This window comes from Poecilia mexicana, unplaced genomic scaffold (genome assembly GCF_051168715.1).
Source record: "Poecilia mexicana isolate PSO_F unplaced genomic scaffold, ASM5116871v1 scaffold_13, whole genome shotgun sequence".
Lineage (NCBI taxonomy): Eukaryota > Metazoa > Chordata > Actinopteri > Cyprinodontiformes > Poeciliidae > Poecilia > Poecilia mexicana.
The window spans coordinates 10205349-10222389 of record NW_028263382.1 but is presented as its reverse complement, the minus strand read 5'-3'; the positions used below and the strand labels follow the sequence as shown (position 1 = coordinate 10222389).

The following is a 17041-nucleotide window of genomic DNA, read 5'->3' as shown; positions in this document are numbered from 1 at the left end:
TCAGATCGCTCTTTTTTTCCTGTTTTTAATAAACTTGCAAAATACTCTAAAAATACATTGAAATAATAGGGTATTTGTGAATAAAATTAATTTAATACAACTTCAAATAAGGCTGTAACATCACAAAATGTGAAAAAAGTGAGTACTTTCCAGATGTACTGCATTACAACAGAAGTTTCATAAAACTTGATTTAGCTTGCAGAGGTGAGGAAAGAGCAGAAAGTGTGTATAATTATATATAAATGAATAAAAACACTTTGAACAACACAAATGAAATTTAAAACAACGTATATACTTTATTTAAGGCCAATTTCAAAGTATCATAAAGAAATGTATAATGTAACAGAATTTATTGTTCCAAAACACATGCACATATCAAAAATGAACATTCATTACCGAATATAAATTCATTTCATGTGCATTTAGGAAACTCTAAATACTAAAACAAATTAACTTGTGATTAGTTCTACCGCTAAGATGAGTCAACAGCTAATTTTCTTACAATTTACACTCTTCTAGGTAAGAATAAAAATCAGTTGTGTGACAAAAAAAAAAAAAAAAAAAAAAGCGTTGCATTAAATGAAAACTAGCCGTGTTATGGAAGCATTGTGGGGTACCACTTATTTTAGTTGCATTGTTCTCTCCAAACACTGTTTTAAAACATAGTCTCATGATCAGTAAAAATCAGTACTACAATGAAGTTCTCACACAAAATAACAAATTAAAAATAAAAAAGTTAATGTCCTCTAATCTAAGATACATGTTTAAGCATGTTTTCCATCAAGTTAATGCTATATCAATTCACTGTTGGGCTGGCAACAGAATCAGCGTGCCATCCAGCAAGGCCTCTATCAAGATTATCCAAAAGGTTACTGCAGTTAATGCGCAGATGTAGCCACCATGTAAACGTCGCCGTGATCACGAGAGAAGCTGTCGGTGTGTCGCTTGCACAGCGGCCGGAGCATTTTTGTAAAATTATGTAAACATGCGCTCGCTGTTCGAAAATCACTTTCTCCTTTGTTCAGAAACCTCAGAACCTCTCCGCCAGAACTAGTCAGATGCGTCCGATAACACTTAAATCATACAGAAAACTTCCCATTAGCTTATAAGGTTTTGTTCACACGGAGGCCGATTGACATTTCTCGATCCCGACGATGGAAGTGAAAAATAAGGGTAGTGTTCATTAGAATCAAAACACAAAAATATCAACAAAAAAAAATAATAATTCAAAATAAACAAAAAAAAAAAAAAAAAAACAATAATTCAAAATAAACAAAAAAAAAAAAAAAAAAAACATCTTTGGAATCGTGACTGAAATATATGATTGTTTGTGGATTATCCCATTAAACATCAAGCAAAACACACATACAAACGCTGTGTAACTTACAGCAATAAGCCAAACCCTTTTCCTTCTTGGTTACGTTTAAACATGACTCTAAAACCTGCTTTAACTTGTCCAAGCCCAGCCGATCCAAACTGTTGCTTCTTTTTAGACGCTCAACGCAGCATCGCGCGGAGCGGGCGCTCAGTTTCAAACATTGTAATTTCACATATCCGGTCACATGCTTGAACTGATTCGAGCTATAATATCTGTTGAGTCTACAGATCTTCCTTTTTTTTTTTTTTTTTTTTTTTTTTTGGTTAATATTTAGCAGAGAAAGGATAAAAATTCAGCTTGCGATGAATAAAAACACGATAACACTAATAGGCGAATATATATTGCAAAGCAAAAGAAGAGAGAATCAGAAGATAGATCAAACAAAACAAGTCCAAACAATCTAGCTTGTGTCTTGGCAGAGGGAATCTGGTGCTCTGATAACAGCTGACCCTGTGAAGTTATTAAAGGAAGAAAAACGAGTGAAACAAACACCCTCCCCCCCTAAAAAAAAAACGCCTTTTTTTTTAATCTAAGCTATTATACATGTGTAACAAGCTACAAATAAAACACACTTTTTAGGTTAGGCTTGGATAAGAATGAGAGAAAAAGAAGCTACGGGTAAGAAAAAGATCCCCGACAAATCACCTTGTGTTTATAAAACATAATACAGTTTGATTATTAAAACAATTAAAATGCGGCTTATATATGCATGAATACAGCCCGACGCCTATCATTGCATTATACATACTGGGTAAATTGTTCGAGTTGCTCGCGTCTTTAAAAAATACATCCGAAGGCACTTGATCTATTAAAGGTTTAACTTAGACTTGCTGGCACAGCCAAGCAGCGATGTAGTCGGTCCCCAGTTTCAAACCCCACCCCAACGAAAAGCAAAGCCACCAACTCCAAATCGCGCCTCAAATTACCTTCACTCCAAATCAGTATTGTTCTTTATGCTTTGAATACATCATTTTTGGTTTTTCAGGCTCGTTGAAAGGAAAAAAAAAAAAAAAAAAAGGTTTGAGGCAAACATAAAGCTATTTAACTAAATTCAATAGTCCCAAACACAGATGCTTGGTGGCGCACTGCAAAAACAAGAGAGGCTCCGGAGGCTCCAGGTGGGAGGCAACATGGGCAGTCCTTGCAGAAGAACACGTGCACTTGGTCACTTCAGCTACCATCTGGGTAAATAAGCTGACAGACCTGTGAAAATTTTTGGGGCCCTTGCATAAATGTCTGTTCATAGGCCAGCCTTGAAGACACAGACAAATTCAAAAAGATAAAAACACAAGTGAAAAGATCAGAATACTGCCTGAAAAGAGGTTAGGCCTTACATGCTGAGAGGCACAGAAGTTCAGAGAGGCTCGCTGAAATGTCTGGTAAAAGCATCTATGAATCCTTCAGAGATCAGAGCAGGCGACGGTTCAGAACGCAGCGGGGGAACAGGTGGTACGGAGCGCCCCGCCCGGCCCCACTCCTCCGCTCGGGTCCTCTATAACCATGTCAGGAAGTTCTCCTTGTCAATCTTGGTAGCCGCCAGAACAGACTCCATGTCGCTGAGGATGTCGGAGCTCAGCGGCTCCTGCAGACTAGCCATCAGCTCCTCGCCTTCCACCGCCATGCTCTCGCCCTCCAGGGTGCCCAGGTCCACGTCGGTTCCGGGGATGCCGTCCAGGTAGTCGGGGAATCGGCTGGGCTGCGACGCCATGGAGGCTGGGAGAGAGTCTCCTGATGGACAGAAGATGACATTTTTTTGACATCTTGTCAAGCTACAAATTTTACTTTGATATTTTGTAAAGTGCTTCAAGACTACATTTGTTGTCAACATATAAATACAGCTGAACTGCACCAGAAACATCGATGCATTTTGTCTTGATTTTATGTGATGAACAAATAGACGGTTGAGCGTTACATTATTATAATGCGGAACAAAACGCGTCCCTCTGACTCTATGATGCCGTTTGTTCTGTTCACAGAACAGCACAATGGAGGACTCCACTCACAAATCAGCAGACTTCTGACACCCAACAAATGGCTGCAGTTTTCAGGTGAAAAGGGGACAGAATTCAAATCTTTCATATTTTCAATTTAAAAAAACATTTTGAAAACTGCATTTTTCACTTCGTTTTTCTGCACTCCTTTGTATGGACATGCAACATAAAACCAGAATGAGATACACTGATGTGTGTGGTGGTAACGTGACACAATGTGGGAAAGTTACAGAGGTGTTTACCCTGACTTTACCCACAAGTTTGCTGCCAAAGCTTTGGCTCGTTATCAGCAGGCAGTGTAAAAGGTGGCGCTGCAGACGGTATGCGGCTGTACCAAAGGCTCGGATGACTTCCACATGGCTGAAACTTTGGGTTTTGTCCAGGAATTTGAGGGAAACGTACACTACGATCAAGGGGAGATATTTTCCATGTGAATTTGTTTGTAATTTTTGTTTGAAATTAATGCCAGACCTCAGTCTGTATGACTTTGAAAGTCTTGCTTCAGAGAGGCTCTGTGATCGCCTAACTGGTCAGCCTGCAGTCCAGATCTGTCTTCCATTAGAAAAGAATCAGAAATATTCCACAAATGCTGACTGGCTAAGGTGCTGGGTTCAGAAAGCCTCACGGCATCAGAATGGTCTGAAAGCTAAGAGTAGTTTGTCCTTTGTCAGGTAGGCATGCCAAATATAACATGTCTTGTCCGTTTGGTTGCCATCACGGTGCAGGGGATGCACCGGGGCGTCACTCACCTGTATCCATTTCATCCACACTGTTCAGGAAGTCATCTGGAGTGCGAGGAACGCTGTAGCTGCTCATGCTCAGCCCGCTGTCGGTGCTCTCATCCCTGGAGTGGTAGGTCCCGCTGGAAATCCACAAACATCAAAACATCAATTAGAAACTGCCTGCGGTTCTAGAGAATCCACAAGGGATCCTAATAAACTGGCTAAAAATAGTGCAGAACCAACTTTTTTTCAATCATACATTTGCTAAATCACAAATGTATGATTTAGCAGTTTTTTTCTCCAATATTCTCCATGAAATTAATCCCACATTTGATTTTGACAATAAAATGAAGCAACTATCATTTGTCATTATTGCCTCTGAAACAAAGTTTTTTTTTACTTTCATAATTTTTCTCACACATCAACATCCTGTAGAAGAAAATGAATCAGTCCTCTTTTTGTAGTCGTGTTCTATGTTTCTGTTCTTATTTTAAAACAAAAAATAATAATAAAAAAAACAGAAATAATCTTAGGATTCTTGAAAAATTAACAGATTTAGAATAATGGATATTTAGGATTCTTGAAAAATTAACAGATTTAGAATAATAGATATTTATTAACATTTTTAAGTTGTCTTTTCAGGAGAGTTTTATTTAGCTGGGATGAGGGTAAAAACAGCTCTTTGGTTTGTGAAGGCTGGAGAACCCTAAATGGCCTAAAACCAATTAAAATCAAGGTGAAACTTGAAAAGTTTTTCTCGAATTGATCGAACTTTCCTTTGCCATCAAATGGAACTAGAACCTTCTGCATTTGATCTGTTAAATTCTCACACACCTACTTCACTTTTTCACCCAAAAAACAGGAAAAGAAGCAACAATGAAAGGCACAAAAAGACAAAAGGAGCAAAGATGATATCTGACAAGTCTATACTAATTAGCAGAAAAATATGTAGGCAGAGTATGGCAGAGGCAGGATGAATGAAGCCTTTGTAAGAGCAGGGGGAGCGGAGGGAACGAGGGGGGGATTAGTTTGGCCTGTCTACTGACTGGACCACATGCTCTCATAGCCTGCTTGCTATTCAGCTCTTTCCACACTTTGTCAGCTTGAACCGCTCGGATTTACACTCCGCTGTGACGCTCTGCTCCGTTTACGTGCGGAGAACTCTGCCGTCTGTCCGAAGCGGCAGCTGTTTCCGATCTAATAAAGGCCCGACAAAGTGCTTTTCATAACACGCACCACCATTTTAGCTCTGATGTGACCTGTAATGCTGCCGCTGTACACCAGGGGTCGTTGCCGTGCGGAAAACTTCCGTCTGGTCTGCGTGAGTCATTAACATGTGAGGAGGGTTAAAGCCCAGAGACAGCTTGCGTAATGCGGCCTCGAGCGGCCCAGAGCACCGATCCCCCTCACACAGGAGCCAGTAAGCATGACAAGCCGAACCAGAACTGGAAGTTTTTTTTGGCAGGCGGCCTCTTGCAAGTCAGGGATTCTGCTGTGACAGAGGAAGACTTCCTCCATTTTCTTTACAGAGCTCTCTGTGTGAGACTGACCTGTTAAGGAATGGGTCAGAGCTGTTGACAGTCATGGTCCGAGCATCTTGGGCCAAAGGAGAGGAGACGGGGTTTGTGCTGCCATCTTGATCCATACTGGTGGGCAGCTGGTTTCTCAAAGCAAGCTCCTGTGGGCGATGAAAGAAACTGATTATAAAAATATGTCTGAACTATCTAATACCATGGTACCCGAGTTGGTCGTGGATATTATGGCATTCAGTATTTGCGAGACATCAAACAACTAGGCCTGTCATGATAACAAATTTTGATGATAAAATGTCCCAAAAATTACATTTTATGTAATTTGAAGAATTAACGGCATTCTTTGCAGTGATAGTAAAGGTTTGCAAGGTCTCTTTTCAATGTCTGTGAGCACTCTTTTTTTTTTTTTTTTTTTGCTAAATTTGAGTGCATGCAATATGTTCTATGAATGCCTAATTTTCTGATGAGGTTCTGATTGGAAAAACTTAAAATTTCCCAAAAGGAATTCCAACTTGTGGAGTAATTTCTGCAAATTGTATAAGCTCCAGATGTGGAAATTTCACCTTTTGGTTAAAAATCAAACCACTTCTACATTTTTGTTTTCATGACATAACCCAACACGTCTCTTAAAAACAGTGATTCTTGTTATAAAAAAAAAATAAAAAATTGTGAACCACTGGACTTACTCCTCTGTTGCAGTAACACATTGCTCCATACAACCCCCTCCTGTTCCCCCCATAAAGCATTATGTTACACAAGAGGCCAGCCGCCACAGTCCAAGACAATTGTTTTCTACACATGCTGCTATAGATAAGGTTGAGGATATGATGTCACGTTGTTCTGTTTCAACTCCTTCAACGGGAAGGTGAAATGACTTGACCACTGTCACTATTTTGAGAATCAGCTTTTACAGGAAAAAAGCAAACAAAAGGAAGGCCGGCTCTGTGTGGGGAGTGACGCTTCTACATAAAAAGTCACTGCCCAACAAGCGTGGGGACATTTTTTTTCTTGTCGTTTGGGTTATGACTTATTCTGACAGTTTTGCAAAACAGGTCCTGCTTAAACGCAAGTCACAGATTTCCATGTGGCACTTGTGTCAAACTAGAAGTGACTGGCGTGTCAGCGCAGCAGCTCTTTTGTTCTGTAAGGCACAACCATTATGCCACCCTGGATTTCTTCCTCTAGTGCAGTGGTTCCCAAACTTTTTCTTCTGTGCACCCCCTAGTGGTTTCCGAACATTTTCTGCGGATGGATTACAAATGGCCGTCTGGTTGAAACGACGCGTGTGACAGGGGGGGGCGGGGGGGGCATCGAATTTTTTGGGGGCAAAATGAATGTACGTAGCTGACCACAGTTTGGGAACCTCTGCTCTAGTTAGACTGGCAAGGCATACTTTCCATCCAACACCGAAAGTCCCGTTTCCTGTTCGATGAGGAAGGCAAGACCAGTATCAGCCTCTGGCTAACTTGATGGACAAGTCGGCTCGTTTCACAGCGTTATCTGTGAAGTCACCCGTTAAGACCAGAAAAAGAAGGGTGCAGAGTAAAGCAGATCCACTCACAAACATCTGATTAGCTGATGTGTGGCTGCACAAAAATAGTACACAACTAGGCAGTGTCACTGCAGATTGGCCGAGGTTGCACAACAAAATGTTAAGTTACAGGTACCATCATTTTTGTCCATGTCTGTTTTATTAGGTTTTTTTTGTTGTTGTTATTCTGTTGAACCCCACTTCAAAAGTAACATCTAATTTTCATTGGTTAATTATCAGTAAGTTTTTATTCATTGTTATTTTTGTCAGTTTCAAGTAATTTTAGTGACCACTGTTGGCTTTTTGTTCATTACCTCAGAGGTACCAACTATTAAATCGGTCCCAATTTCTTTAATTTTGGGAGATTGGCGCTTGCACATGAAGCGGATCTCATCCACAATCACATTTTAATCGATCGTAAAGATCTGAAAAATCAGCCCTTTGGCTCTGCCGTGAGAGAGCTGGCTGACAGACCTGCCCATCAGGTTATGTCTGCAAGTGTGAGGCTAACAAAACTCACCCTGTTGTTGCCAACTTAGCAATATTTCAAAGAAAAAAAATGGTATCCGCCAAAATTGATATTGGCAGGTTAGGCTTTTTAAAGACCAGTGATCGGTCAAAAAACTGCAATCGGTGCATACCTAGTACCAACAGATGGATCTCTTGGTACTTTGGCACTTCCTCATTAATCCTTAAAGTACAGGACCAGTAAGACAAAAAAATATTTTTAAAACTAATTTTTAAAATTTCTGTTAAGTTTATCTGCTGAAACAGTAGTGTCTTCCTGGAAAATACTAAACTTTTATCATGTTTTGTGCACATCAAATTGCAGGAGCTATTAAAGCCACAATCAGCCAGGAAACAGAGCTCCTGCAGCAGAGACCTTTCTGTGAAAACAAAATTAATTTTGCAGAGCCTGATAAGGACTCAACAACAACATGACCGCTGAAACCTGCAGCACATGATCTCCGTGGCCCCTCAGGAAGGTCAGATGGCTGTATTCTCCTCACAGCCCGCTGCATGTACACACATGGGTCACTTCCTACACCAGGAACTTTAAACAACCCAAGCGAACGGCAGAGTAAACAAAATCTCCAGCACTCTCATTCATAACCATAAAGCTCAGTCTTCCAGCTTATGACACAGTCCTGAGTAAATCAGGGGACGCTGCGGCACCACCCTGCGTGGGCGGGACGGTAAGGAAGTGATAAATTTACCACATATGACTCACAGGGCAGGATAGTTGAACAATAAAACCTGATCAAAGAGGCTTAAGATCCACCACTACACTTAATTCATGACTTACCAAGAGGAGGCATTACAACTCCATAACAAAATAAAGCTGTTGCCTGTGAATCACTGAGGGTCCATGTAATGTCCATGACTCATAGGACACAGAAAGGAAATGTGCCCCTTCCGTCCCCCCCCTCCGAAATGAAGGCACCGAGACCAAACTGATGGCTGACCTGTGGTCTGTGCTGCTGCAGTCGGAGTCTGTCCTTCTCGATCTGCTGAAGTCTCAGCTGGTTGTTTCCTGCCATCACTCCACCGAGGGTGCTGGGAGGCAGCTGTCCCGACTGTTTCCCCGGAGCGCTCTGTGTCATCCGCTGTTGGTTCAGCGCTGCAAAAATGAAACAAAAAAACTTAAAACATAAGACTGCAGTATATAAAACAGCAAACATAAAAAACATACAGTACAGTTGATTCAATCTCAATACATACCATAAAATAAAAAATAAAAATCACTGCTTTCGTACTTTTCCTGCAAAAGTTTGTACTTGGAAATTTGAGTTTCTGAGTCAGAAGTCAATAACTTATCTTCAGGTTGTGACTGTTGCAGAAGAATACTGCTTATTTCTAGTTATATCACATTAAGCCAATAGCACACACAGAGATGTGCAATTTCTTTTGTGAATATGTTTCCTAAAGTGTGAATGCATAAGAAAAAAGGAGAGAAACAAGTTGTTGTGAGAACAACTAGCAAATCCCACAGGTTTTCCCCCAATGTGCCACTACAACTAGATCTACTCGGGTGCCAACGTCATGTCTTGATCCGAGCTCTGACTTGTGAGACAAAATGAATGAGGGAACAACATCTCCAGGATTCTGGTCTTTGATTGGTATTTACCAGCAGCACTGTAAACAGGAGGTACACAAAAGATTATAAGGCAGATTTGTTCACATCCCGTGTGGAAATTAAAAAGTTCAAAAGAGTTTCAAACTCTCTCAGAAGTCAGTGTGCTTAGTTGCTCCTCAATAATAACCATCCATTAGTCTGCGTTTAGTTGCCATAGTAACGGATACCGGCTAACCTGTATTTCCCTCGTCACTTCAGGTTTGAATGTAGATATTCAGACCGAGTGGTTTGCCATCTGAGTGGCCTGCTAGGACACCTAACTGGTTTCAAACGTGTTGCTACGGAGATGGGCAGAAATAAAAATGCAGTAGTGTTTTATGAGTGTTGCGTGTAAATTTCGTGCTGTAAATAATGCACTTGAAACACAGGAACCACAAAATGACAGCAAATGTTTTCCGCCACTCGGTGTGGGATACAACAGAAGCAACAATAGTTGGAACAGTTTTCAACTTTCCTGCATAGCGTCGCTAACCCACTCGTCTACGTTTGTAAGCTTGATATCTCATATACTCCCAATTGTGCTGGTTGCTTGGCTAGTGGAAGGCAACATTGCCTCCTGTGTTTAGAGCCCATAATTCATCCTCTATTCGAAGGGATAAATATGTTGAGAAAAAGCTGTGGACAGATCTTTCCTACAGGTTATCTCTAAACCATCCTAGTTATCTTGCCTGCTCTGCGCCTCGTATTCAACGAGTCGCCAACCAATCCATCACTGAAGTGGCCTTCTGTGATGACACACCATTTTTGAAGCAGGCAACACCCGTTTCTCTGGTAGCAGAAAGAGGTGCCTGTGTGTTCAGTCTCCATGGTAGCCAACTGTCGTAGCAGCCAATGGGGTTGTGGTAGTTTCCACAAATCATTCCATTTGGTTTTCAGTAAGATATTAATTATTTCCTTTTTAAAAATAAAAACAAAACTAAACTGAGTCACAGACTGTTTGTTGGTCTCTATGATGCCACCTCTCCAGCAGATAGAAACGGTTCTTCCTCTTGCCCAGCAAAAAAAAGATGCACCTTAGTCAGAGGATTTTCTGGTTGTGACAGAAAGAACCAGTTCTAAGCAACCATGAGAACAAGTTTGCCACTTAAACAGGTTAGGTGAAATAAAAAAAAACACACTACATGACAGTTACACCACAATCAGATCTTAAACAGATCAGCAGCCGAGAAACTTCCGTTTTGTTCAACACTTGGCTACATTTAAGACGTGCTGGACATGATTGACAAGTTGCACATTTGTCAACAAGCTGAGCGTGCGGAAGAGGCGATCCAGTGCAGCCGGTTGCGTTGGACAAGAAGTCCCAGCAGAAGGTTTTCCATCGACAATCTGAAACCACCATTCCTGTAAGACCTGATCCTCTCCCACTCACTGACTAACACAGGCTTTGTACATTGCATCAGGCATGACTTATCCTTTCATTATGCCTTTTGTTTCGACTTGAACAAGTCGCAGATCATCCCTGAACACTGACCGCCTCCTCCTCCCGGCCCGACAGGTCCTCGTCAGCTGATCTAATAAATCTGATAGTCCTCGGCGACGAAGCGCTACATCGGCTTGTGTAAACACAAAACCACCCTTAACACAAGTCTCTTTCACACAACAATTGTAGTGCCTTGTGCTTCAGCAAGCGAACTACGTGTTTACAATATCAAATGTGTTTGTGATGAAAACACAGCTGTTCCCCTGGTGAAATCTTTGTTATTCTTAGCTGTGGTGGGGGTGGACCTAATAAACATAAGGCAGCAAAGCAATGCCCCAATCTATGCATGCGAAGTAGGTCACGAGCTTTATCATTGTAGTAGGGAGAGGGGAGTTCCAGTAATGGAACCAATGAGGAGCGGCGTTTGCTCATGGGATCCAAGTGACAACCAAAACAAAAGCGTGATAGTGGCACAGTTTTCATGCGGGGCCGCGTCTCTGTGCTCCACTGTCCTGCCCTCCTCGGCACCTTTCTCATCACCATTCAATCACTGTCTGTTTACACTCCTGCAGGAGCTGAATGAACTGTAGCTCAGGGCTCTCCCTGGGAAGCTCCGAAGGCCCCACACCGTCTCACATCTCGCCCCTCCACCCCTCCATGCTCTGTGTCCACACAGCCCCCCGCTCGCCACCCCACCCGCATGCACATAAACAAACACACTAGTCACGGAGCTGCCTCCCCCACTCCCACACACACGCGCACACACACACATTATCTGCATGCACCCTTAGGAGAGTGTGTTACTTCTCTCCTGCTTCTTATCTCGTGCAGATACCGAGGCCTTTGGAGGCTGGATCTTTCCGGCACCACGGCACCCTCAACTGTTCTCATGATGGCGTTCCTGTGCATGAGTCATGTCAACAGCACCGCATCCGTCAAGACTCGAGCTTTGATGAGGAGATATAGTTAAGTGGTAGGCAAAAACTCAGACAATCTGGAAAACTTTTCAATTTGGATTCACAGACGCAGGGAAACAGAACGCAGCGCCTCGCCAAACTTTTTGCGCCACTTTGCAGTCGTTTAATTACAAGTTTTGCATGTTTCGATACCAATTTGTGTCATCTTTACTCACCATCTCAAGCTTCTGAGGACAGCAACTTATGTTTACTGCCACAGATTCTCAATTAGATTGAATTTTAATTATCATTTTGATATTGATCCGATATGTAAAACTAAGCCGATATTGCCAAAAGACGTGCATTTCCATTTTTGTTGCGGTTTGTGTTTCAGGAAAGGGAGTGAAGGGGGTTGACTAAGAGGTGTTTGGGTATGCGATAGTGTAGGATTGTGGCATTTATAACTGAAGGAGAGAAGCAACGCCAGTGGTGTGGTCATTTTTTCATACTTTTAAAGACGCATGTCAATAGATATAACACATACAATATTGGTAAATATTGGTTATTGCCCATAACAGTGATGAGAATAATATTGGACATTGGTCAAAATTTTCAGATCAGTGCATCCCTAAATATTGCTTTTAAACTTCTCTACAGCTTCCTCCCTGACTTGTTATTCATGTTCTTGTTTGTCCACCATTTTATCCAACAGATACATTTATTACAAGATTACTAATTAGGTTACCTCTAATTGGGTGAACTGGATATTACCAAGGATATACGAGTAGAGGTGTCTGTATGTGAAGCTGAAAATCCAGGTATTGTTGAACTTCCACTTCACAGTCACGCTCTGCTGCACAGTATTATGGTTTGTTTGTGGGAAATGTGAAAGAATTCATGGAGTATGAAAACTTTTCAAAGGCAGTGTATGGTCTACCACTGACCTGCAAAGATTCAGTAGCTCTGTGTGTGTGTGTGTGTGTGTGTGTGTGTGTGTGTGTGTGTGTGTGTGTGTGTGTGTGTGTGTTTAGTTTTTTCACCATAATACCAGGGTTGCATAATCAGTCTAATCAGGGCAAATCTGTTGTTTTTTTAACCAAGCAGCGCGACTAAGCTCAGATTTGAATTTAAATGGAATTTTCCTTCAGGGCTCCTCAGTCAAGGATTCCCCCCAAAGACAAAACATTAAGTCGAAAGTATTCACAAACACTGATGACAAAGTTAAATCATAGGTGGAAAGGGGCCAGAGCGACGGCTCAGAACAAGCAGCACGGTTGAACTTTCAGGACGTGACCGTGTGCGTGGTGTAAATCAGCAGCGCATACAGGTGGCGATTGCAGGTGAGCCGCGCCGATAAGAGACTAGTTAATGCAGTCTGCCTTTTGTCTTCTTCACGCACTCCCGCAGCACAAAGATCCAGCAACTCGAGGCCTTATCAGCCGATCGCTCTGGCAGGCAAACGCAGCACGGGATCACCTGGGGCAGGTAAAGCCGAGGGTGTGCCAGCTGTGGGAAGTTCTCAGCACTACCAGGGCACAGAACCTTTGAAGGTTGAGTAAATATTTGCCTTCTCCCGACTTAACAAGTTTAAGAGAAGGCCACTTGTGTTTCTCGTGTCGAGATAAGCCGGTGGAGAGAGAGTCTGGCTGTGATTGAAACACACCTTTGTTGTGTACTACACTGAGGTAAAAGCATTCACACCCTCAGACCTTTTCAGATTGTGTGGGCTTTATTGTAGATGCAGTTTTGCGGGATACACCAACACAAACTGCTGTAGAATTGTTTACGAGAAGGAGAGACGTTTGTTTGTCGGAGAGACGGCGATCACGTGGAAGATCTGGTCAAGTAAGCCTTACTACTTCTAAAACTAACACACCATCCTTACATTAAAACATGGTGAGGGCAGCATAATGCTACGGGAAAGTTTGTTGTCGTAAACTTCAAGCAAAGTTCAAGGTGGGCATTTTGTCAAACGATGCATCAGGGACGTAGGGTAGAATATTTAAAAATTAAAGAAAAATTAAAAAGTCAACTTTCTGTGTTTTTATTGTGTATTTTATAGTAGCAAAGCTATCAAAGTGATAACTTTTCTGATTATGCAAGCAGAAAACTTCACTTTTTATCTACGAGAGCTTTAAAAATCAAGCTTCCACTACGGAGAATCTACACTTCTTTTCGCTTCAGCACTGGAAGCATAAAAGAAATAAAATGCCCACGTCATCCACCCCCTTTTAAATCCAGTCACTGTACACTTAATACTTGTATTTGCCGCTTGTCACCTCTTTGGGACCTTGAAGAGGAGGCATACTTATCCCATCGGCCTTTTCCCTTTGCTCCTTCCCCCTCCTTTGCCTCGCCTCTTCCAGTCTCCCCCACCCCTGTGAAAAGGTCTGGAACAGATTAAGAGTTGGACCGCAGAATAAAGAGGCCTGGCAGAGTTTCAAGTCTGTCTGGGGCTTGAGCAAAATGGGGCCGTGCCTGCACTGGGCCTCACACGGGGGAAAGCCAGCCGGCAACAATCCTCAGTTAAAGGCGCTCGGCCGCTTTTCTTCCCAAAGCTCAAATTAGCCTCCATTATCACAGGACCTAGCTTATAATTGGAAAACCTACAAAACCAGAGGAATTAATTTCCATGCAAAAATATAAAATAAGACACTCAGAAGTATGGCAGCTAGAAATAATCCGGTTTTCCTTCTAGGGGAAAACAAAAATGCCTAGAAAAGCAACTAACAAGGAGGTATAAATTGAAGAAAACAACTTTTTTAGTAGCCAAAACTTTGACACGATGCAGAAAAAATGTTTGCGGCACCTCAGGAGTTAACAGTCATCCTTACTCTCCCCCAGCTTTCAGGGGCCCAGCCGCCTTGTGTGTTCAAGACTTCAAAATCTTCAAAGAGCTCTGCCGATCGCAGCCGCCATCTCCCTCCCCAGCTGCCCTGCTCCCCTTACAACTCTGTTTTGAACTTTCCAGTCCGCCCTCTGTGCACGGCACGACCGCTTACATAAAACCAGAGCTTCGAGCGCCCGGCCTTAACTAAAAAAAAAAAAAAAAAACGTTAAAATTAAAGAGGATAACACACCGCACGCCGACCCACACATGTTGCCTTTGTGAACCTGAGGGCGAGCTTCCCTGGGGAAACACGGCTGCAGTGAAAGGATGGCACCTGAAGCAGAAATGAGTCAGAGGGACACATGCAGGAGCCTCGATCTCTGGAAGCCTTCCCAACACCCTGGGGGATTAGCTCATTCCCATGGCTGCAGAGACGTTCCAGCACATGTACCTGGGACCTGTCACTAATTCACCGACGCTGGCACCCACACGCCGAAAGCCAACTGTCAAACTTCAGCTCGGCCTGAAGGATTAATGGCCAACTCAGCTGTTGGGCCAACAATAAAATGGCCGACAAAAGGTTAGGTGGGAATTTTGATGGGAGGCAGGGAATGGGGGTGGGGAGAGGTTTGGAGAAATCTGCTTTGAAAACAACAGCGGTTGATTAAAAGCCCCCCCAACAATGGAGGCTGATCAAATGAACCGTGACTCATGAAGGGATGAATCACTTCTTCTTAGGAAGTTATGATGCAAAATACGTCCTGAAATAAACTGGAGCTGAACTGAGATCTTGTAGTTTTACTCTACAACTTGTATCCCCGATTTGGTACCAAGCTACCCAACTATTGCATATCAACTTCTTTCTCTTGGTAATCAAGTGTTTTGATTAACACTCAATCTAAATAATCATTGAAATGTTTCAATCATACATATATTTGAACATAAAATGTCTCCTCCCATTTTCTGGCTTTAGGAAACTCACCGTAGCGTGGCTCAAGTCGAGGGTCCAGCCAGGATGTGGTCCTCTTCTCGTGGTTGATGTAGTAAATTTCTCCCTCTGATGTTATGGCTTGTTCCCAGTGTTCAGGAAGGGGTCCTGGGGGATTACAAACCAAAACACTGACAAGATTTGCATATGTTGCAATAAGTGACTCTGTATTGTAGCGACCTAAACATTTATAAGCAAAGATGAGCTTCAAATTTATTTTTAAGTAGCTCCAGAATATACGCCACAACAACTAAAAAGTTCCCAACATTTGAAGGTTTTATCGCTTGCCAATGACTAAACAGGCTGAAATGAATCCACAGGACCCAAAGAAGCAACTTTATTTTCTAGAACTCTAATCTGAGAGTCGGAGCTTCAAAACAACACAGAGGACGTGTAACGTTCTGCCCGAGCCTTCCCTCACCTGGGGCAAATTCCAGAAGCATGGTCAGAACCGAGAGCAGAGACAAGCAAGAACGAGACCAGACCCGTATTCTACACCGCGCTGCGCAAACGTAGCTGTCCGTATATACGTTACAATCATTTTGAGTTCAAAACAAAAAAATGAAAAATAAATCAACTAATGAACTAAAAAAAAAAAAATAGTATGATTTAGTACACACCATTGGCTGGGTTCATTAGGTTCTGCGGCGGGACTGGAACAGAACTGGGGGGAGCCGGCTGACTCGTCTGGAGGAGGGCCTTGCGAGGATCCTGCCAGGTGGTACTTTTATCATTGTGGCTGCAAGAGGAAAAGACAACAAAATAAATTAATTTCCTTCTAATGACTAATTTACCACACCAAAAAATGAAAATAAAATAAAAATAAAAAATAAAATAAAATAGGGACTGCAATTAATTTCAGCAAACAGCCTTGTTTTTAGTCTGTTCTCCACTTAATGATTAAACTCATTTCGATAATTGATTCATCACGGTTAATCGTTTCAGTCCTAAAATATATTGTTTCACAAATAAAGTTATGCATCATCAGCATACACATGCTAAGAAATGTTGCAGAGTCTCAGCTTGGAGGATCTTACAGAGTGGCCCTAGATTGGGGCCCTGAGGAACCCCACATGCCAACAGGCATAATGTAGTCCTGGTCCATCAAGTACAACCTGATCCAATTTATTATGAACTCAAATTATCTTGGTGTAAAAATGTTCACATCCCCTAAGAAAACATTATCTTCAGATAAATATGGCGCAAAAAAAATAAAATAATAAAAAAAAGAAACATAAGATGAGCAGAAAATGTCTTGAAAGCTTCCAAGAGGCTGTAATTGGTTTTAAAATAGCTATTCTAACGTCAGACAATGTTGCTTCATCTATTTTCTGACCATCTTTGCCGGGACGGGACAGGACAGGGGCGGGTGGAGTTGGGTGCGCATTGTGTGCAACTCTGTGAAGGCATTGATAATTAGTGCTTTGTTGGCACTTGTTGCTTGATTAAGATGGAAAGCTAATACAGGAAGCCCTCCTCTCCCAGGCAGGACCCTCTCTATTGAGGGAGGGTCAGTCCCAGGGCTCAACGCAGGGGGTCCCTTTTTCCTGGAAGCGGCTCGGACACCGCGGAGTGTCAGGGGCTTTAACAATCTGGCGCCACATTTACAAAGCTTT

The 17041-nt window shown here is 42.3% G+C and overlaps 1 protein-coding gene across 1 annotated transcript in view; it reads right to left on the bottom strand.

Annotated features, from left to right (window-relative positions):
* Positions 1 to 271: 271 nt before the first annotated feature.
* Positions 272 to 17041, bottom strand: part of yap1 (Yes1 associated transcriptional regulator) — a 31009-nt gene continuing 14239 nt past the window's right edge. The window contains exons 3-8 of the mRNA XM_088011650.1: positions 16046 to 16164; positions 15420 to 15533; positions 8621 to 8775; positions 5642 to 5769; positions 4119 to 4231; positions 272 to 3106 (exon numbers count right to left, since the gene is read on the bottom strand). Coding sequence (XP_087867776.1) covers positions 2871 to 3106; positions 4119 to 4231; positions 5642 to 5769; positions 8621 to 8775; positions 15420 to 15533; positions 16046 to 16164 — 865 coding nt within the window. The 3' untranslated portion in view covers positions 272 to 2870. The remainder of the gene's footprint in view (positions 3107 to 4118; positions 4232 to 5641; positions 5770 to 8620; positions 8776 to 15419; positions 15534 to 16045; positions 16165 to 17041) is intronic.